Source organism: Neophocaena asiaeorientalis, unplaced genomic scaffold, assembly GCF_003031525.2.
Source record: "Neophocaena asiaeorientalis asiaeorientalis breed wild unplaced genomic scaffold, Neophocaena_asiaeorientalis_V1.1 scaffold327, whole genome shotgun sequence".
NCBI classification, from domain to species: domain Eukaryota; kingdom Metazoa; phylum Chordata; class Mammalia; order Artiodactyla; family Phocoenidae; genus Neophocaena; species Neophocaena asiaeorientalis.
Genome location: NW_020174560.1, coordinates 8,280,596 through 8,295,681, shown reverse-complemented (window position 1 = coordinate 8,295,681; position 15,086 = coordinate 8,280,596). Strand labels below are relative to the sequence as shown.

At 41.2% G+C, this 15,086-nt stretch overlaps 1 protein-coding gene across 12 annotated transcripts in view; it reads left to right on the top strand.

Annotated features, from left to right (window-relative positions):
- SYNRG (synergin gamma) overlaps positions 1-15,086 on the top strand; it is an 87,486-nt gene that overhangs the window by 59,289 nt on the left and 13,111 nt on the right. For 9 of the 12 annotated variants that reach the window (XM_024757731.1, XM_024757727.1, XM_024757738.1 and 6 more), the window contains 5 exons: positions 2,804-3,397; positions 4,747-4,910; positions 5,707-5,760; positions 6,274-6,370; positions 10,535-10,683. In XM_024757731.1, coding sequence (XP_024613499.1) covers positions 2,804-3,397; positions 4,747-4,910; positions 5,707-5,760; positions 6,274-6,370; positions 10,535-10,683 — 1,058 coding nt within the window. The remainder of the gene's footprint in view (positions 1-2,803; positions 3,398-4,746; positions 4,911-5,706; positions 5,761-6,273; positions 6,371-10,534; positions 10,684-15,086) is intronic. The other 3 variants (XM_024757736.1, XM_024757735.1, XM_024757733.1) reach the window with 1 other exon arrangement.

The window sequence follows — 15,086 nt, the reverse complement described above, 5'->3', positions numbered from 1 at the left end:
AGAATCTTTACTGTTTTTAAGACCATCGTACAATAATACATATCATTTGACTGCTTAGAAAACATAGAACTGTTAACATGGGAAATAAGGAATTTTCTTGGTTTAATCTACCCTCAGTGAGCTGATTTACCACGTTTGTCTAAAAAAAAGGTTTACTTAAAAAAAAAAAACAGTTAACTAATATTCACCATGCTAGGAAATAAAACTGTAATTTTATATTGCTTATAAATGCTAAGGTTTAGGAATACAGTGTTCTCACGTTCCTCATGTGGTAGCAGTACTTCCTTATGTGTTCAAATGAATTGCACTTAATAAATTGTTTTTTTACACTATATAGCTAGTAAATAAGCAAAAGTAAAATTAAAAAAATCAGCCTTGAGGCTTGACTTTCATATATCCAGTATCATTACTCTTCATTATCTTATAAAATATAAAATTTTTCTTTTTTAATCTTTCATTTGATCATTTCTGTGAGTTGTTCCAAAAGGCAAAATGTTACACTTATCGTTCTTAATAAAAGAAACGTTTCTTGAAGACCTATAGTGTTATAAAAAATACTTAAAAGGTCTTCAACTAAGGTATTCCCTTACTGCTTATAATGCCTTTTGCCTGATTATATTACAATCATTTCTGTTTAAAAAAAAAAAGAAAACTTGTTTTTTCTTGCTGCATAATTGCACAAAAGGGTCTTTTTTATTACCATAGCAATTTAGTTGTAATGTTTGAACAAGAGCTTGACTTTTTATTAAATTTATCTTTGGTCTCTAGGAAAATTGCTACCCTTTTTAGTAGATGAGATTCTGGGAGTAGTTCACAATACAGCTTCTTCAAAGAGCTTTCTGGTAGGATGTAATAATAAAAAATTCATGTTCTGACACATTCTTCTGAATGTAACCCTTGAAGACTCACTCATCTTGTGTTTAACTGCATCTGCCTCCTGATAGAATTTCACTTCATTTGAGTCAGGGCACCTTCTGATCCCTTTAAATAGTGGGGAAAATAAACACTACAGCCAGAGACTAAGAGGGTGTTCTGCCTAAAGTCCTGTTTCATTCATTCTAAACTGTACATTTTTCACCTGAATCTTTTTTTCCCTCCTGTTTAATAAGCTAAATTTGAAGGGTACCATTTGCACTACGGAATTTTAAAATATACTGCTGTTCTGTGGCAGTTACCTGCTTTTCACTGGTTGGCCTCTCTGTAGATCTCGGGTTTTCCATTTTTTTTATTATTCAGTTAGTGCCCTTTTCCTAATAGGGTTGAGAGAGAGAGAGCTATTTGGGGTGCACTGTTAGAGGAGCAATGTCAGGAATCCCTTCCTTCTCATAAACTATGCAACATTGCTGTGTAAGAGAGATGAAGAAGCCCAGTGTTGCTTTACCTGTTGACTGAATTACGAAAATCTGGGTCACAGAACTTTTGAGCATTTTCCTTTAATCCATGTTTGTGGTTGTCAGAGAGGGAGTCTTGCATTTGGCCTTCTTACCTGGTGTACAATGGCCAAAATGAGACCAAACACCTCTCAGCCAGACTGAATGGACAGCACTGCTGGAAAGTTGCTTCTCTACACCAGTGTTACTCAGCGTCAGCTGGTTTTGCTTTATGAAAATGAGCAAGAAATTTTCCCTACTAAGACCACTAAAGGGATGGGTTGACTTTTCAATTTTTCTTTGAAACAATTCTATTTTAGGCCCTAAGGCAGGCAACTAAATATCACATTGAGGCTGGTGGCAGCTATGCTGTATAGTAATTGCTGTGCTGCTCACCAGGCCCTGGGCTGGGCCCTTTACACTTGTTATCGTTAATGTCATATAACACAGCCCTTCCAAGTGCATGGTCTTCTCTTTTTACAGATAAGCCAGCCGAGGTTAAGAGATGTTAAATAGCTTGCCTAGTGTCACACAAGTGGTAGGTGGCAGAGCTGGGAGTTGAACCCAGGTCTGTCTGAATCAAAAACCTACATTCTTTCTGCTGTTTTGTGCCACCTCTTAAATTATTTAAAGATATATTAAGCATGTAAAATGAGTCTTCTGCCGCAGGATTTCTTTTCTTTTCCTTTTTTTTTTTTAAATGAGGGGGTTACACATAGTTGAAGGAGAAACAGGAGCCCAAGAGGACCCAGACCTTTGATTCTATTTTTTTAGTGATTAAAGTAGTTTAGACTGATTTTTCTTTCCTCATACTCCATCACAGCAATATGACGTCCATATTGACCAAAATAACAACTAGGTAAGTAATTGCTCAATTAAAATCTCATATGTGGCCTTGCCTAGACAGAAACTCCTAATAACTGATTAAAAGTTAAATAACGTTATTTTTACTTTAGTTTCGGGATATTGTCAATTTCTAATTAGTTTGTCGTGTACATTTCATATGGCCGTGTTATGAAGGAACATTTTCCAGCAAAGTCAAAACGAAAGAGACTTGTTTTAGGCAGGGAATATCGTAAATACATTTTAAAGTTCATAAGTGAACGGACATTTTATTAAATGACCCTATTCTTATATCAAACTGTATATACATTGGTGGATGAACCTCCTATCTTTTTTTAAGAATTGTACTATCCAAAGAAGATGGCTCTTTGTTACTAAATATAAATGCCAACTCAAGGCTAATGTGGGTTTTTCAAGATCAGATTTTACAGCCCAGCTTCTTTAATTTTAGTACAAGCTCTAAATTTAGTTAACTCCAACATCGCATAAAATGAATCAAAAGTGCTAGACATTTTGCTTCTGCAGAGCTTAGGGCATTTTGCCTAAATGGTGAGCTTGCCTCTAATTGTGGGGTCTTATTTCCCTTTCAGATGTAGAGGACTTAAAATGTGCTGCTTTTGGAACCTACAGTAGCAATTTTGCAGTGAGCACACTTACGAGCTATGACTGGTCAGACAGGGATGATGCCTCTCAGGGCAGAAAACTCTCTCCATTTGTCCTCTCAGCAGGAAGCAGGGCCTCCTCAGCTGCCTCAGCTCTTCAAAAGAAAGAGACTTCGTTTGGCAGTACCGAAAACCTCACCATGACACCTCTCTCCAAAGTCACAACCTTCACGAGCGAGGATGCTCTTCCAGAGACAACCTTTCCGGCTTTTGCCAATTTTAAAGATGTGGTCCCACAGGCCAGCGAGCAAAAGGAATATAAAAGCGAGGACTACAGGGATTTCACCAGACAGGACCTACCTGCGGCTGAACGGAGCCAAGAGGCCACGTGCCCAAGCCCAGCCCCCAGCAGCGCTTCTCACGACACCCCCAAAGAATGTGCAGATGACTTTGGAGAGTTTCAAAGTGAAAAGCCCAAAATCAGCAAATTTGACTTTTTAGTGGCCAATTCACAAGGCAAAATGAAATCCAGTGAAGAAATGATCAAAAGTGAGCTGGCAACCTTTGACCTTTCCGTTCAAGGTGAGTGGCTTCCAACATAGATTTTACGTCATGGTTTCTTCCACTGCAGTGTTAGATGTTCTTTCTTAGAATAAGAAGTTAGTCCCTGGGATAGCAGGAATAGATTTTCCAGTGTTTAAAATCAGAATCTATGACAGATAGCTATAAAAGAAGGTTTTCCTGAGACTGAACTGAAATTAAACCAGTATCCCTCAGATAACTGCTTTTGGGGCTAAAAATAAGCATAGCACCGAGTCTGTTGTTCATTTGCTTGTTTGGGGTAGAGGTGTGCCGTGTTAAAAGACAGAGAAATGGTTTGATCCCCTTGTGGACAAGTTAGTTCTGCTCTTGTTCGCTGGCTATGGACTATATCTTTTCATCCAGAGGCTGCAACGTGGTAGCTATGGATCTGGATCCAGCCTGACAGACCTGTTTTGATTGACCCACATGGAAGGTTTTCTAATATGTGAAGCAGCTGCAGATACATAGAAATCATGACACTTCACAATCTGGATTTCTAGCTTTTCTTTCTTCTTTTTTTTTTGTAAGCTTATTTTTTTTTAAATTATTTTTGGCTGTGCTAGGTCTTCGTTGTGGCTCTCAAGTTGCCGTGCACAGGCCCTAGAGTGTGCGGGCTTAGTTGCGGCATGTGGGATCTTAGTTCCCTGACCAGGGATCGAACCCGAGCCCCCTGCATTGGGAGCATGGAGTCTTAAGCACTGGACCACCAGGGAAGTCCCTCTAGCTTTTCTTGAAAAGTTGTAGCATCTGGCGGTACTAGGCCTACATTCCCACCTCTTGACAGGCAGCTGGAGCTGAGTAGCAACATCCCCCTCTGACAGCTGAGGTGTGCCCCGCCCCCCCCAGTGTCACAGTCCCCACCGCTTCCATCTCCAGCTGACCTTCTTCAGTCATTTACTTTGCTTGCCTGTCCTCTGAAGGCATTTAAGTTTGCCTCTTTTGCTTTAATCGCATCCTGACAGAAGGGCTCGTTGATTTCCATTAGATTGGGAGAGATGGAGGAAGTCGGTACAAATCCCTAACTGATGACTGGAGAAGCAACACACCTCTTATGCACTGATACTTAGAAGGACCCTTTAGCCCTCCAGACTCCAGTGATTCCGCACTTAGAATTATGGAAGAATTATGATAGATCGGAGAAGCGTAATGGAGAAAATTAAAGGCAAGGAACTCAAGCAAGAGAGAACAAATGAAAGCGTTCAACATGTAGCTTGCCAGACAGGCTGAATGAGGGGTGTGAACGTCTCCTGACACAAACATCTAAGAAAAGAGGGTCGTGTTAGCAAGGAAGAGCCTCTGGTTGCACTAAGCTGAGTAATCAGAACCTTTGTGCCATCCACCTCCCCCAGGATCGCACAAGAGGAGTCTGAGCCTTGGTGATAAAGAAATAAGCCGTTCTTCTCCTTCTCCGGCCCTGGAGCAGCCTTTCAGAGACCGCTCCAACACACTGAGCGAGAAGCCCGCCCTGCCCGTCATCCGCGACAAGTACAAAGACCTGACAGGAGAGGTGGAGGTGAGCGGGCTCCTCGTCCACAGGGGGCTGAGCCCCTGAGGGCCCTGAGAAAAAGCGCTTGCAGCTTTCACTTGGGGAATCAGGGGCAGAGCGTCACAAAGCACCAGAAGTAAAGTACGTAATTACAGTGAGAGAATGGTGACGTTAGCCCCAGGTGAAAGTACCTCCCAGATGTGGCATCACTGAAAGTAGTCAGTGACCCTAAAACTGGAACTATTCCTGGGACCTCACAGGCAGGCAGGTGTTTCACGGAGTTCTTTTTGAGCACGTAGACTTTATCATCTTAGTGAATGGTAAAGCATCAAAATAGAGGAGAAAGGGCAGATGTCCTGGGTCCTCTCACTGCTCCTGTTCACAGCGCCGTAGTCCCATGCTGCCTTCCTCCTCCAGCCAACACTCTTAGCGCTCCTCGTCCCTCCCTGGCACACACGCGCACACGCACACTCGGGAAGCCGTGGCGCCGGAAGCCGCGGTTTGATACTGGCCCTTGTACTAGACACCTACCTATATGGTGAGTGCCTTTAAAGAAGCTTCCGCTGTTAGTGGAACAAATGAGGCAACATTTACAAAGGGAATCAACGAAGAAACATTTCCCTCAGATTTACAAGTCGTGTGCTTGGAAGTTACATTTACCAGGAATTAAAAATTGTCACTAGTGGGTTCAAAAAGATAAGTTGCGCTTGGACTAGAGTGATTTTCATGCACAGGAAAGTCTTCAGTACTCTGAATTGACAGAAGTAACAAATAGGATTCCAGGCTTGCTGGTTTGACCCAGTTCTTTTTATAAAATTCACAGGAGAATGAGAGATATGCATATGAATGGCAGCGGTGCCTAGGGAGTGCCCTAGAGGTGAGTCTGTCACTTTCGTGATGTTCACACGTACGGAAATGCCCCTTGCGTACATATCTTGCCTTCTGGGTTCATTTGGATAGCCTCGCAGAGCTCTGCCTCGATGGCCTTGCGCAAAGAGAAGCTGTGTGGAAAGTCACACGTCTTAAGCAAGGCTTCTTTCCCGTCTATGATAGTAGACACAGCTCACTCAACTACCGTGCCCTCTTCTGTCACTGTGTTTAAGACATAACAAAACGATATCGTTATCTCTGCCCAAGTTAAAATAATATTTAAGCTAAAGAACCTCTATTATTCCTCTTCCAAAAAAAGTGAAGGATTGGTTCTTCAGTGTCAAAGTTAAATTCTCAGATTTGTTTCAGCGTAGTCCTCTATATACATCAATCAGTCATGTGTTTCCACACCTCCTGGCTTTCTACTGATAGTTTTCTACTGATAGTAAATTGATTTGTAAATTGATTTGTAATGACTTTTCCTGATTACATAAGGTGACGTGATTTCATTTCTTTGTAGGTCATTAAGAAGGCCAATGATACCTTAAATGGAATCAGTAGTAGTTCTGTGTGCACAGAAGTGATTCAGTCAGCTCAAGGCATGGAATACTTATTAGGTATGTGCTTTTATATTTTGCTTATCCAAAATCATGACACTTTGCAGTCTTTTCAGTTGTCCCTATGTTACATAGCTTAATCTAGATCCCTCAAGCCACATATGACTTCACTAAGTAGCGTCTGCATTTGTAGAGAAGACACTTAAGTCCCAGACAGGAACAACTATTTGACTTCGGGTCTCTTTGGCCAGGTTTCCCAGTCCTTGTTATACACAGTGTGAAATTACTGGTTTATCAAAGAGTCTGAACTAGATGAGGCATTAAAATTAAATCATTGGTTTAAAAAAGAAAATTAAATCACTGGGTCTCCAGTCAATTCTTACCATGCTGTGTTGAATCACAGATTCCTTAACTTCCTGGCCACCTTCAGCTATCAGACTTGCCAGTCCAACATGAAACCTCAATCCCTGTCCATTTCAGTGGTCCTCTCCTCCCCAAGCTCAGGCTTGTCCCGTGGCCAGAGCCACATGCAGATCTTTACTCAAATGTCACCTTCTAAGTGAGGTCTTCCTGGCCTGTCTTACTCAAAGCCATGTCGTGTCTCCCCACCCTGGCACTTCCCGTCTCTTTCCCTGCTTGATTTTCTCCCTAGCCCTGTCACCTTTAATATCTTAAATGCTTTACTTACTGTTCTTATTATCTGTCTCCCTCCACTAGAACGAACCTCCAAGAAGGAAAGGATTTGGGTCCGTTTTGCTCACTGCTGGGTCTTCAGCACCTAGACTAGGGCCGGGCACATAATGGTCACTCGCAAATACTTGCTGCATGAGTGGCTGCGAAGGGATGTGAGCTCTCCTTCCTCCTGCCGCCTTGCTCTGGTTCCGCTGTCCTGCCCAGACGGGCACAATTCTGCTGCATAAACAGTTGTTCACCGGGTAATGGGGTGCCTGTCCTTCCTTCTACTAGTTTTCTAGTGTGGAAGACCATCTGAGAAGCCCCCTCACTTGGCTTAGAGTGGACTGTGATTCCTGCCCTTCCCCTGGGGGAGGAAGGACAAGCTGTGGTGCTGTACAGAGGCTGAGCATGTACCACTGAAGACCCCCTGGGATTCTTCCAGTCCTCTCTTATAGCGGCAGGTGGAGGGGTTGGGGGGGTACGTCTGGCAGCTGTCCTTAGAATGTGGAGACCTTGGCACCCTCATCCTTGCTGAAAGAATTCAGCCATAAATCAGCGACCACAGGCAAAGAACCATTCTGTGTCCTGTTAAGTGTATAAAAGATACATGAAGCCACAGACTTTGTAGATCTTTGGGCATTCAGAGGAGTGAGATACTCCTTAATTACAGGCAGACCTCGGAGATATCACGGGTTTGGTTCCGGACCACCGCAATAAAGCATATATCTCAAAAAAGCATATATCTCAATAAAGCAAGTCACATGAGTTTCTTGGTTTCCCAGTGCATAGGAAAATGATATTTACACTATTACTGTAGTCTGTTAAGTGTGCGATAGCATCATGTCTAAAAAACAATGTACATGCCTTAACTTAAAAAGGCTTTATTGCTGAAAATGCTAACCATCACCTGAGCCTTCCGTGAGTCATAATCTTTCTGCTGGTGGGGAGGCTCTTGCCTCCATGTTGATGGCTGCTCACTGATCAGGGTGGTCGCTGAAGGCTGGGGGGTGCCGTAAGATGACGGTGAGGTTTGCTGCACCGATAGACTCTTCCTTTCATGAACCATTTCCATATACTATAAACCGCTGTTTGAAAGCATTTTGCCCACCAGAGAACTTCTTTAGTATTGGAGTCAGTCTTCTCAAAACCTGCTGCTGCTTTATCAACTAAGTTTATGTGATATCCTCAATTCTTTGTTGTCATTTTAACAGTCTTCACCGGGAGTAGAGTCCACCCCAAGAAACCACTTTTCTTTGCTCATCCATAAGAAGCAATACCTCATTGTTAAGTTTTATCATGAGATTGTAGCAGTTCAGTCACATCTTCAGGCTCCACTTCTAATTCTAATTCCCTTGCTCTTCCCACCACATCTGCAGTTACTTCCTCCACTGAAGTCTTGAACCCCTCAAAGTCACCCCTGAGGGTTGGAATCAACTTCTTCCAAATTCCTGTTAATGTTGATATTGTGACCTCTTCCCGTGAATCACACATGTTCTTAATGGCATCTAGAACGGTGAATCCTTTCCAAAAGGTTTTCAATTGACTTTGCCCAGATCCATCAGAGGAGTTACCATCTGTGGCAGCTACAGCCTCACAAAATGTATTTCCTAAAGACTGAGACTTGAAAGTTGAAATTATTCCTTGATCCATGGGCTGCAGAATGGATGTTTTGTGTTTCGCAGGCATGAAAACATTAATCTTGTTGTGTATCTTTATCAGAGTTCTTGGGTGACCAGGTGCAATGTCACTGAGCACTCATATTTTGAAAGGAATCTTTTTTTCTGAGCATTAGGCCTCAACAGTGGGCTTAAAATATTCAGTAAACCGTGTTGTAAACAGATGTGTGTCATCCAGGCTTTATTGTACCATTTATAGAGAGAGCACAGGCAAAGTAGATGTAGCATAATTCTTAACGGCCCTAGGATTTCTGGAATAGTAAATGAGCATTGGCTTCAACTTAAAGTCACCAGCTACATTAGCTCCTAACAAGAGAGTCTGCCTGTCCTTGGAGGCTTTGAAGCCAGGCATCGACATCTCTTCACTAGCTGCGAAAGTCCTAGATGGCATCTTCCAACAGAAAGTGGTTTCATCTACACTGAAAGTCTGTCATTTAACGTAGCCACCTTTGTTAATTATCTGAGCTAGAGCTTCCGGATGACTTGCCGCAGCTTCTCCATCAGCACTTGCTGCTTCACCTTGCACTTTAGGTTATGCAGATGGCTTCTTTCCTTAACCTTCATGAACCAGCCTCTGATGGCTTCATACTTTTTTCTTCTGCAGCTTCCTCACCTCTCTCAGCCTCCACAGAATTGAAGAGAGTTACGGCCATGCTCTGGATTAGGCTTTGGTTTAAGGGAATGTTGTGGCTGCTTTGATCTTCTATCCAGACCACTAAAACTTTCTCCATATCAGCAATAAGGCTGTTTCGCTTTCTTATCATTCTTATTTTCACTAGAGTAGCCCTTTTGATTTCTTTCAAGAACTTTTCCTTTGCATTCGAAAGTTGGCTAACTGTCTGGCACAAGAGGCCTAGCTCTTGGCCCATCTTGCCTTTCGACATGCCTTCCTCACTAAGCTTAATCATTTATATTTTCTGATTTGAAGTGAGAGACGTGAGACTCTTCAATGAACACTTAGAGGCCATTGTAGGGTTATTAATTGGCCTAATTTCAGTATTGTTGTGTCTCAGGGAATAGGGAGGCCTGTGGAGGAGATGGACAGGAACAGCAGGTCAGTGAGGCAGTCAGAACACATGCTTCATGGTTTGTGGTGCCCTAAAACAACTACAGTAGTAACATCAGAGATCACTGATCACAGATCACCATAGCAAATATGATAATAATGGAAACGTTAGAAATATTGTGAGATTACCAAAATGTGACAGAGATGCAAAGTGAGCAAATGCTGTCAGGAAAATGGTGCTTATAGACTTGCTTGATGCACAGTTGCCCCAAACCTTCGATTTGTAAAAAACGTGTATCTGGAAAGCACAGCAAAGTGAAGTGCAATAAAGCGAGGTGTGCCTGTGTAGTGATACTGATATTCCGACTCTTTTAAACTGTTAATATTCCTATTTTCAGTGAGTTTAATGGTATATCCCAAATTCAAACAAATGGACTCATAAAGAAGCCAGAAAAAAATAGCTAATACTTAGTTAATGCCTACTGTTCTCAGCCTTTTACAGTATTAACCCATTTAATCCCTTAATTCAACCATCCTTTGAGGAGGTACTACTATTATCCCAGTTTTACAGATGAGGAAACTGAAGCACAGAGAGGTTATGCAACCTGCCTGAGGTTACACAGCTAGTTAAGTGGCAGAGTTGGGACTTGAATCCAAGCAGTGTAGCTCTAGAGTCTGTGCTCTTACCAATGAGTTTATACTGCAGCATTAAGAGTTGGTTGGTCCCAAAGAATAGTAAGTTCATGTCTGTCCAGATACAGTCCCAGTTTCCACCTAGAGTATCAGCCAGCAGTGAGGCTGTTGTGTCTTGCTCAACTCTTTCTGTACGCTTCCAGCACCTAACTCTGTCCTCTCTCACCCTGTCAGGTGTTGTTGAGGTGTACAGGGTAACCAAACGTGTGGAGCTGGGGATAAAAGCCACTGCAGTGTGCAGTGAGAAACTCCAGCAGTTGCTGAAGGACATCGATAAAGTATGGAATAACCTAATTGGCTTCATGTCACTCGCCACACTCACGGTAAGCCCACTAGACAATTTAGCAGTTGCTTTCCTTCTAGAAATCTAAGCTGTGAAGCTGAGTGTATGTTCCTATGATGGCACTTATTGGAGGATGAAGGTGCCTACTGTATCAAGCTATGTTAAAGGAAGGAGATAACAGTTGTTCCATTAGTTGAATAGTACCATGTTGGCTTCTGGATAGCTCCCAGGACCGTTGTACCTAAATAAAATGAGAGTGTAGGAAAATGTTCTCTATCTACATCCTTCTTAAGTCACATATGTATATGCATGTTTTGCAAAGCACTCGTTTGAGTTTCTCCCTTTGCATTTCTAGTTATTTCTGTCTCCATTTGTGTCCTCTTAAAAAACCGTACTATGAAAACACTAATTCAGAAATATACATGCACCCCAATGTTCATAGCAACACTATTTACAATAGTGAAGACATGGAAGCAACCTAAATGCCCATCAACAGAGGAACGGATAAAGAAGATGGACTACTACTCAGCAATAAAACAGAATGAAATTTTGCCCTTTGCAACAACATGGATGGACTTGGAGGATATTATACTTAGTGAACTAAGAGAAAGGCAAACACTGTGTGATATCATTTATATGTGGAATCCAAAAAAATAATACAACAAACTAGTGAATATAACAGAAAAGAAGCAGACTCGGGACTTCCCTGGTGGTGCTGTGGTTAAGACCCCACACTCCCAATGCAGGAGGCCTGGGATTTGATCCCTGGTCAGAGAACTAGATCCCACACACATGCTGCAACTAAGGAGCCCGCCTGCCGCAACTAAGACCCGGCACAACCAAATAAATAAGTATTTTTAAAAAAAGAAGAAGAAGAAGCAGACTCACAGATACAGAGAACAAACTAAACTAGTGGTTACCAGTGGGGAGAGGGAAGTGGGGAGGGGCGAAGTAGGGGTAGGGGAGTAAAAGGTACAGATTACTATGTATAAAATAAATAAGCTACAAGGATATATTGTACAACATGGGTAATATAACCAATATTTTATAATAGCTATAAATGGAGTGTAACCTTTTGAAATTGTGAATCACTGTTACATACCTGAAACTAATATATTCTACATCAACTATACCTCAAAAACAATTTTTTTTTAAACCCAAGTGAAACAAACAAAAGACTGGATGATACATCTTGTTGCTGTCCTGTGGTTCATTTAGCCGGTTTACTTTCTTAGGGTCTTGGATTGTTTTCATTGTTTTCCTGTTATGAATAGTTTTACTCTGAATACCATTAAACAAATGACTGTTTCCCTTTTTGGGGATATAGTTTCTCCAAGTGGACTGAAGAGGTCAGAGTGCATGGCTGCACATTGTACGCGCATGCCTGCATATAGCTGTCGTTGCATGTGTTATATGGATTTACAGGGAGCTTAGGGGCTAGTTGACAGTGCTGTCAGCAATACATAAGTATACATTTCTTTACATTGTGTTCTAGCTTTGCCAATTTCTTACGTTGACAAGTGTGTAAACGATTTCATAAAAGTGTTTTTTAATTTCTTTCATTTCCTGAGGGGCTAGCCAGTGTCTCAAATGATAATTTACCATTTTTATTTCCTTTGTGTATAAACCGATCATCTATCTCTTTTGACCATTTGACCATATAGTCAATGAAATATTGTACTGACCATACATATTTCATACTTGTAATAGACTTACTCACACACGTGTGTGTGCGTATAAGATTACATCAGTTATTTTTTTCCTCTTCTATTTCTTCCCCTTTTTATTTTTAAAAAATTTTTTATTATTATTTATTTTTGGCCATTTTGGATCTTCGTTGCTGTGCGTGGGCTTTCTCTAGCTGCGGCGAGCGGGAGCTACTCTTTGTTGCGGTGCGTGGGCTTCTCATTGCGGTGGCTTCCCTTGTTGCTGAGCACGTGCTCTGTGCGCGCGGGCTTCAGGAGTTGTGGCTGGCGGGCTCTAGAGCGCAGGCTCAGTAGTTGTGGTGCACAGGCTTAGTTGCTTCGCTGCATGTGGGATCTTCCTGGACCCGGGATCGAACCCATGCCCCCTGCATTGGCAGGCGGATTCTTAACCACTGCGCCACCAGGGAAGTCCTCGTCCCCTTTTTAAAATATTTCATGGGGCAAAACTATTTTATTTTTATATATTCATACTTATTCAGTTTGTCTGTGATAATATCCTTTATTTCACAGTTTATCTTCCTTCCACAGCTGGAATAAATATGCTGTTCCATTTTCTTTCTTCTTTTCCTTACATTTTACCATGTGCCCCATCTGAAAGAGCAGCCAGTTCTCATTGCGCTGCACTGATGGTCAGGAGGACTCCCGGCTCTCCCAGTAACCTGTCTTCAACGGCAAGCACATCCTCTCTCCATTGTTATGTTGCTTCTGGCTTGTACTATTAAGTTCTTAAAGCATTTGAATCATTTCCCAAATCTCTTATTTTGTTTTCTTTGGCCATTTTTCAATTTATAACCTAATTATTTTTTTAAAATACTGTGTGAAAAAAAAAAAAAATACTGTGTGGCCAATACAATAAGAAATGAAGTTATAAATATTTGAAAAGAAGAGATAAAATTATGTTCATTGGGTGATAAATACTTATATAAAACTGAATTCAAGAAGTTAAATTTAACAAGTTTGGCAAAAATTCATAGCATTCTTTTTTTTTTAAAGACTTTTTTTTATGTGGATCATTTTTAAAGTCTTCATTGAGTTTGTTACAATATTGCTTCTGTTTTATGTTTTGGGTTTTTTGGCCGCGAGACATGTGGGATCTTAGTTCCCCAGCCAGGGATCAAACCTGCGCCCTCTGCATTGGTAGCACGGAGTCTTAACCACTGGACTGCCAGCGAAGCCCCCTACTGGTTCATTTTTTTATCCACTATCAATTCGTTCTGCACACCACTCTCAGATGCCTTTTTCTAAAATGCTAATCTGTGTCATTTATACCCCATTTAAAATCCTGCAGTGACTCTCCGTGGTCTTCAGAGTCAAGTTTAAACTCCTTAGCTCAGTGAGTAAGGTCTTTTCCATCACTTGGGCTGCCCTGGCCTCTCTCTCTCTGTTAGACTGCTGTCCCCTCTGGACTTTGCATCATTTGTCCCAGAATTCATTCCAAGAGGCCTTCAGTCTGCATTAGATGCCCTTCCTGTGTGTGTCCATAGCACATTCTGTCAGGGCACTTACCACGCTTCTTGATAATTGTGTTTGCTTGTTTCTTGCCCACTAGCTTCTCAGCTCCTTAAAAGCAGGGCTGTGTCCTTTATTTATTTTTTTAATTGAAGTATAGTTGATTTACAATATTATGTTAGTTTCAGGTGTATAGCGTAATGATCTGGTTTTTTTTGTTTCTTTGCAGATTATATTCCACTATAGGTTATTACAAGATATTGAATATAGTTCCCTGTGCTGTACAGTAAATCCTTGTTGCTTATCTGTTTTATGTGTAGTAGTTTGTATCTGTTAGTCTCATACTCCTAATTTGTCCCTCCGCCTTCCCCCTTCCTTTTGGTGGCCATAAGTTAGTTTTCTATGGCTGTGAGTCTATTTTTTATATACATTCATTTGTATTTTTTAGATTCCACATGTTAAGTGATATCCTATAGTGTATGTCCTTTTTTCCCTTGTGTTCTAACACAGTGTTTGGTGGGACTTTGTACCTTTTGTTTTATACTTCTTTGAACTTTCCAGTTTTTTTCAAGCAAGATAAGCATTTTTGTACCTCATTATATTAATAACTGGTTTAAATTTTTTAAATAAATGGATAAGGAAAATAAAATGAAACTAGGGAAATAAGTTAAAGTCAGGTATGAAGTGTACAGTAATATGTGCTTTTTTTTTTTTTTTTTTTTTTTTTTTTTTTTTTTTGGCCTTGAGGCATGCAGGATCTTAGCTCCCGATCAGGGATTGAACCCACCCTTGGCAGTGAAAGCCTAGGGTCCTAACCACGGGACCACCAGGGAATTCCCCAAAAATGTGTGCTTTAAAAGTGCTGGCATTTGCTAGCGGTGAGCTGTACAGTTGACCCTTTCTAGGCACTGATGTAAAGAAGACGTGATCAGTTCCATGATTCACTGTGTTTACAACATAAAAATAAACCCTCTACTCAGGAAGCATAATTATTCCGGTACTCAGAAAGAAACTTCTTTTGTGGGTTCTCATAAAGAAGAAACTAACGTAATCTACATTATCTTCAAAAATATCCTTTCAGTAAAGAAGGCAGCAGGTTTCGTTGAGTAGTTTCTTAGGAAATCTCTCCGTAGAGATTGAATGGCATAGCTCCAAGTACAGATTAGTGGAAATCCTTCCAAGCGGGAAAAAAATAGATGAAATGGTAAACGAGAAAAAACGTGTGGCAGCGCATACTGACAGTGACCGCAAGTCTTTGCTCTGTAAAGAAAACATATAAATTACTGAG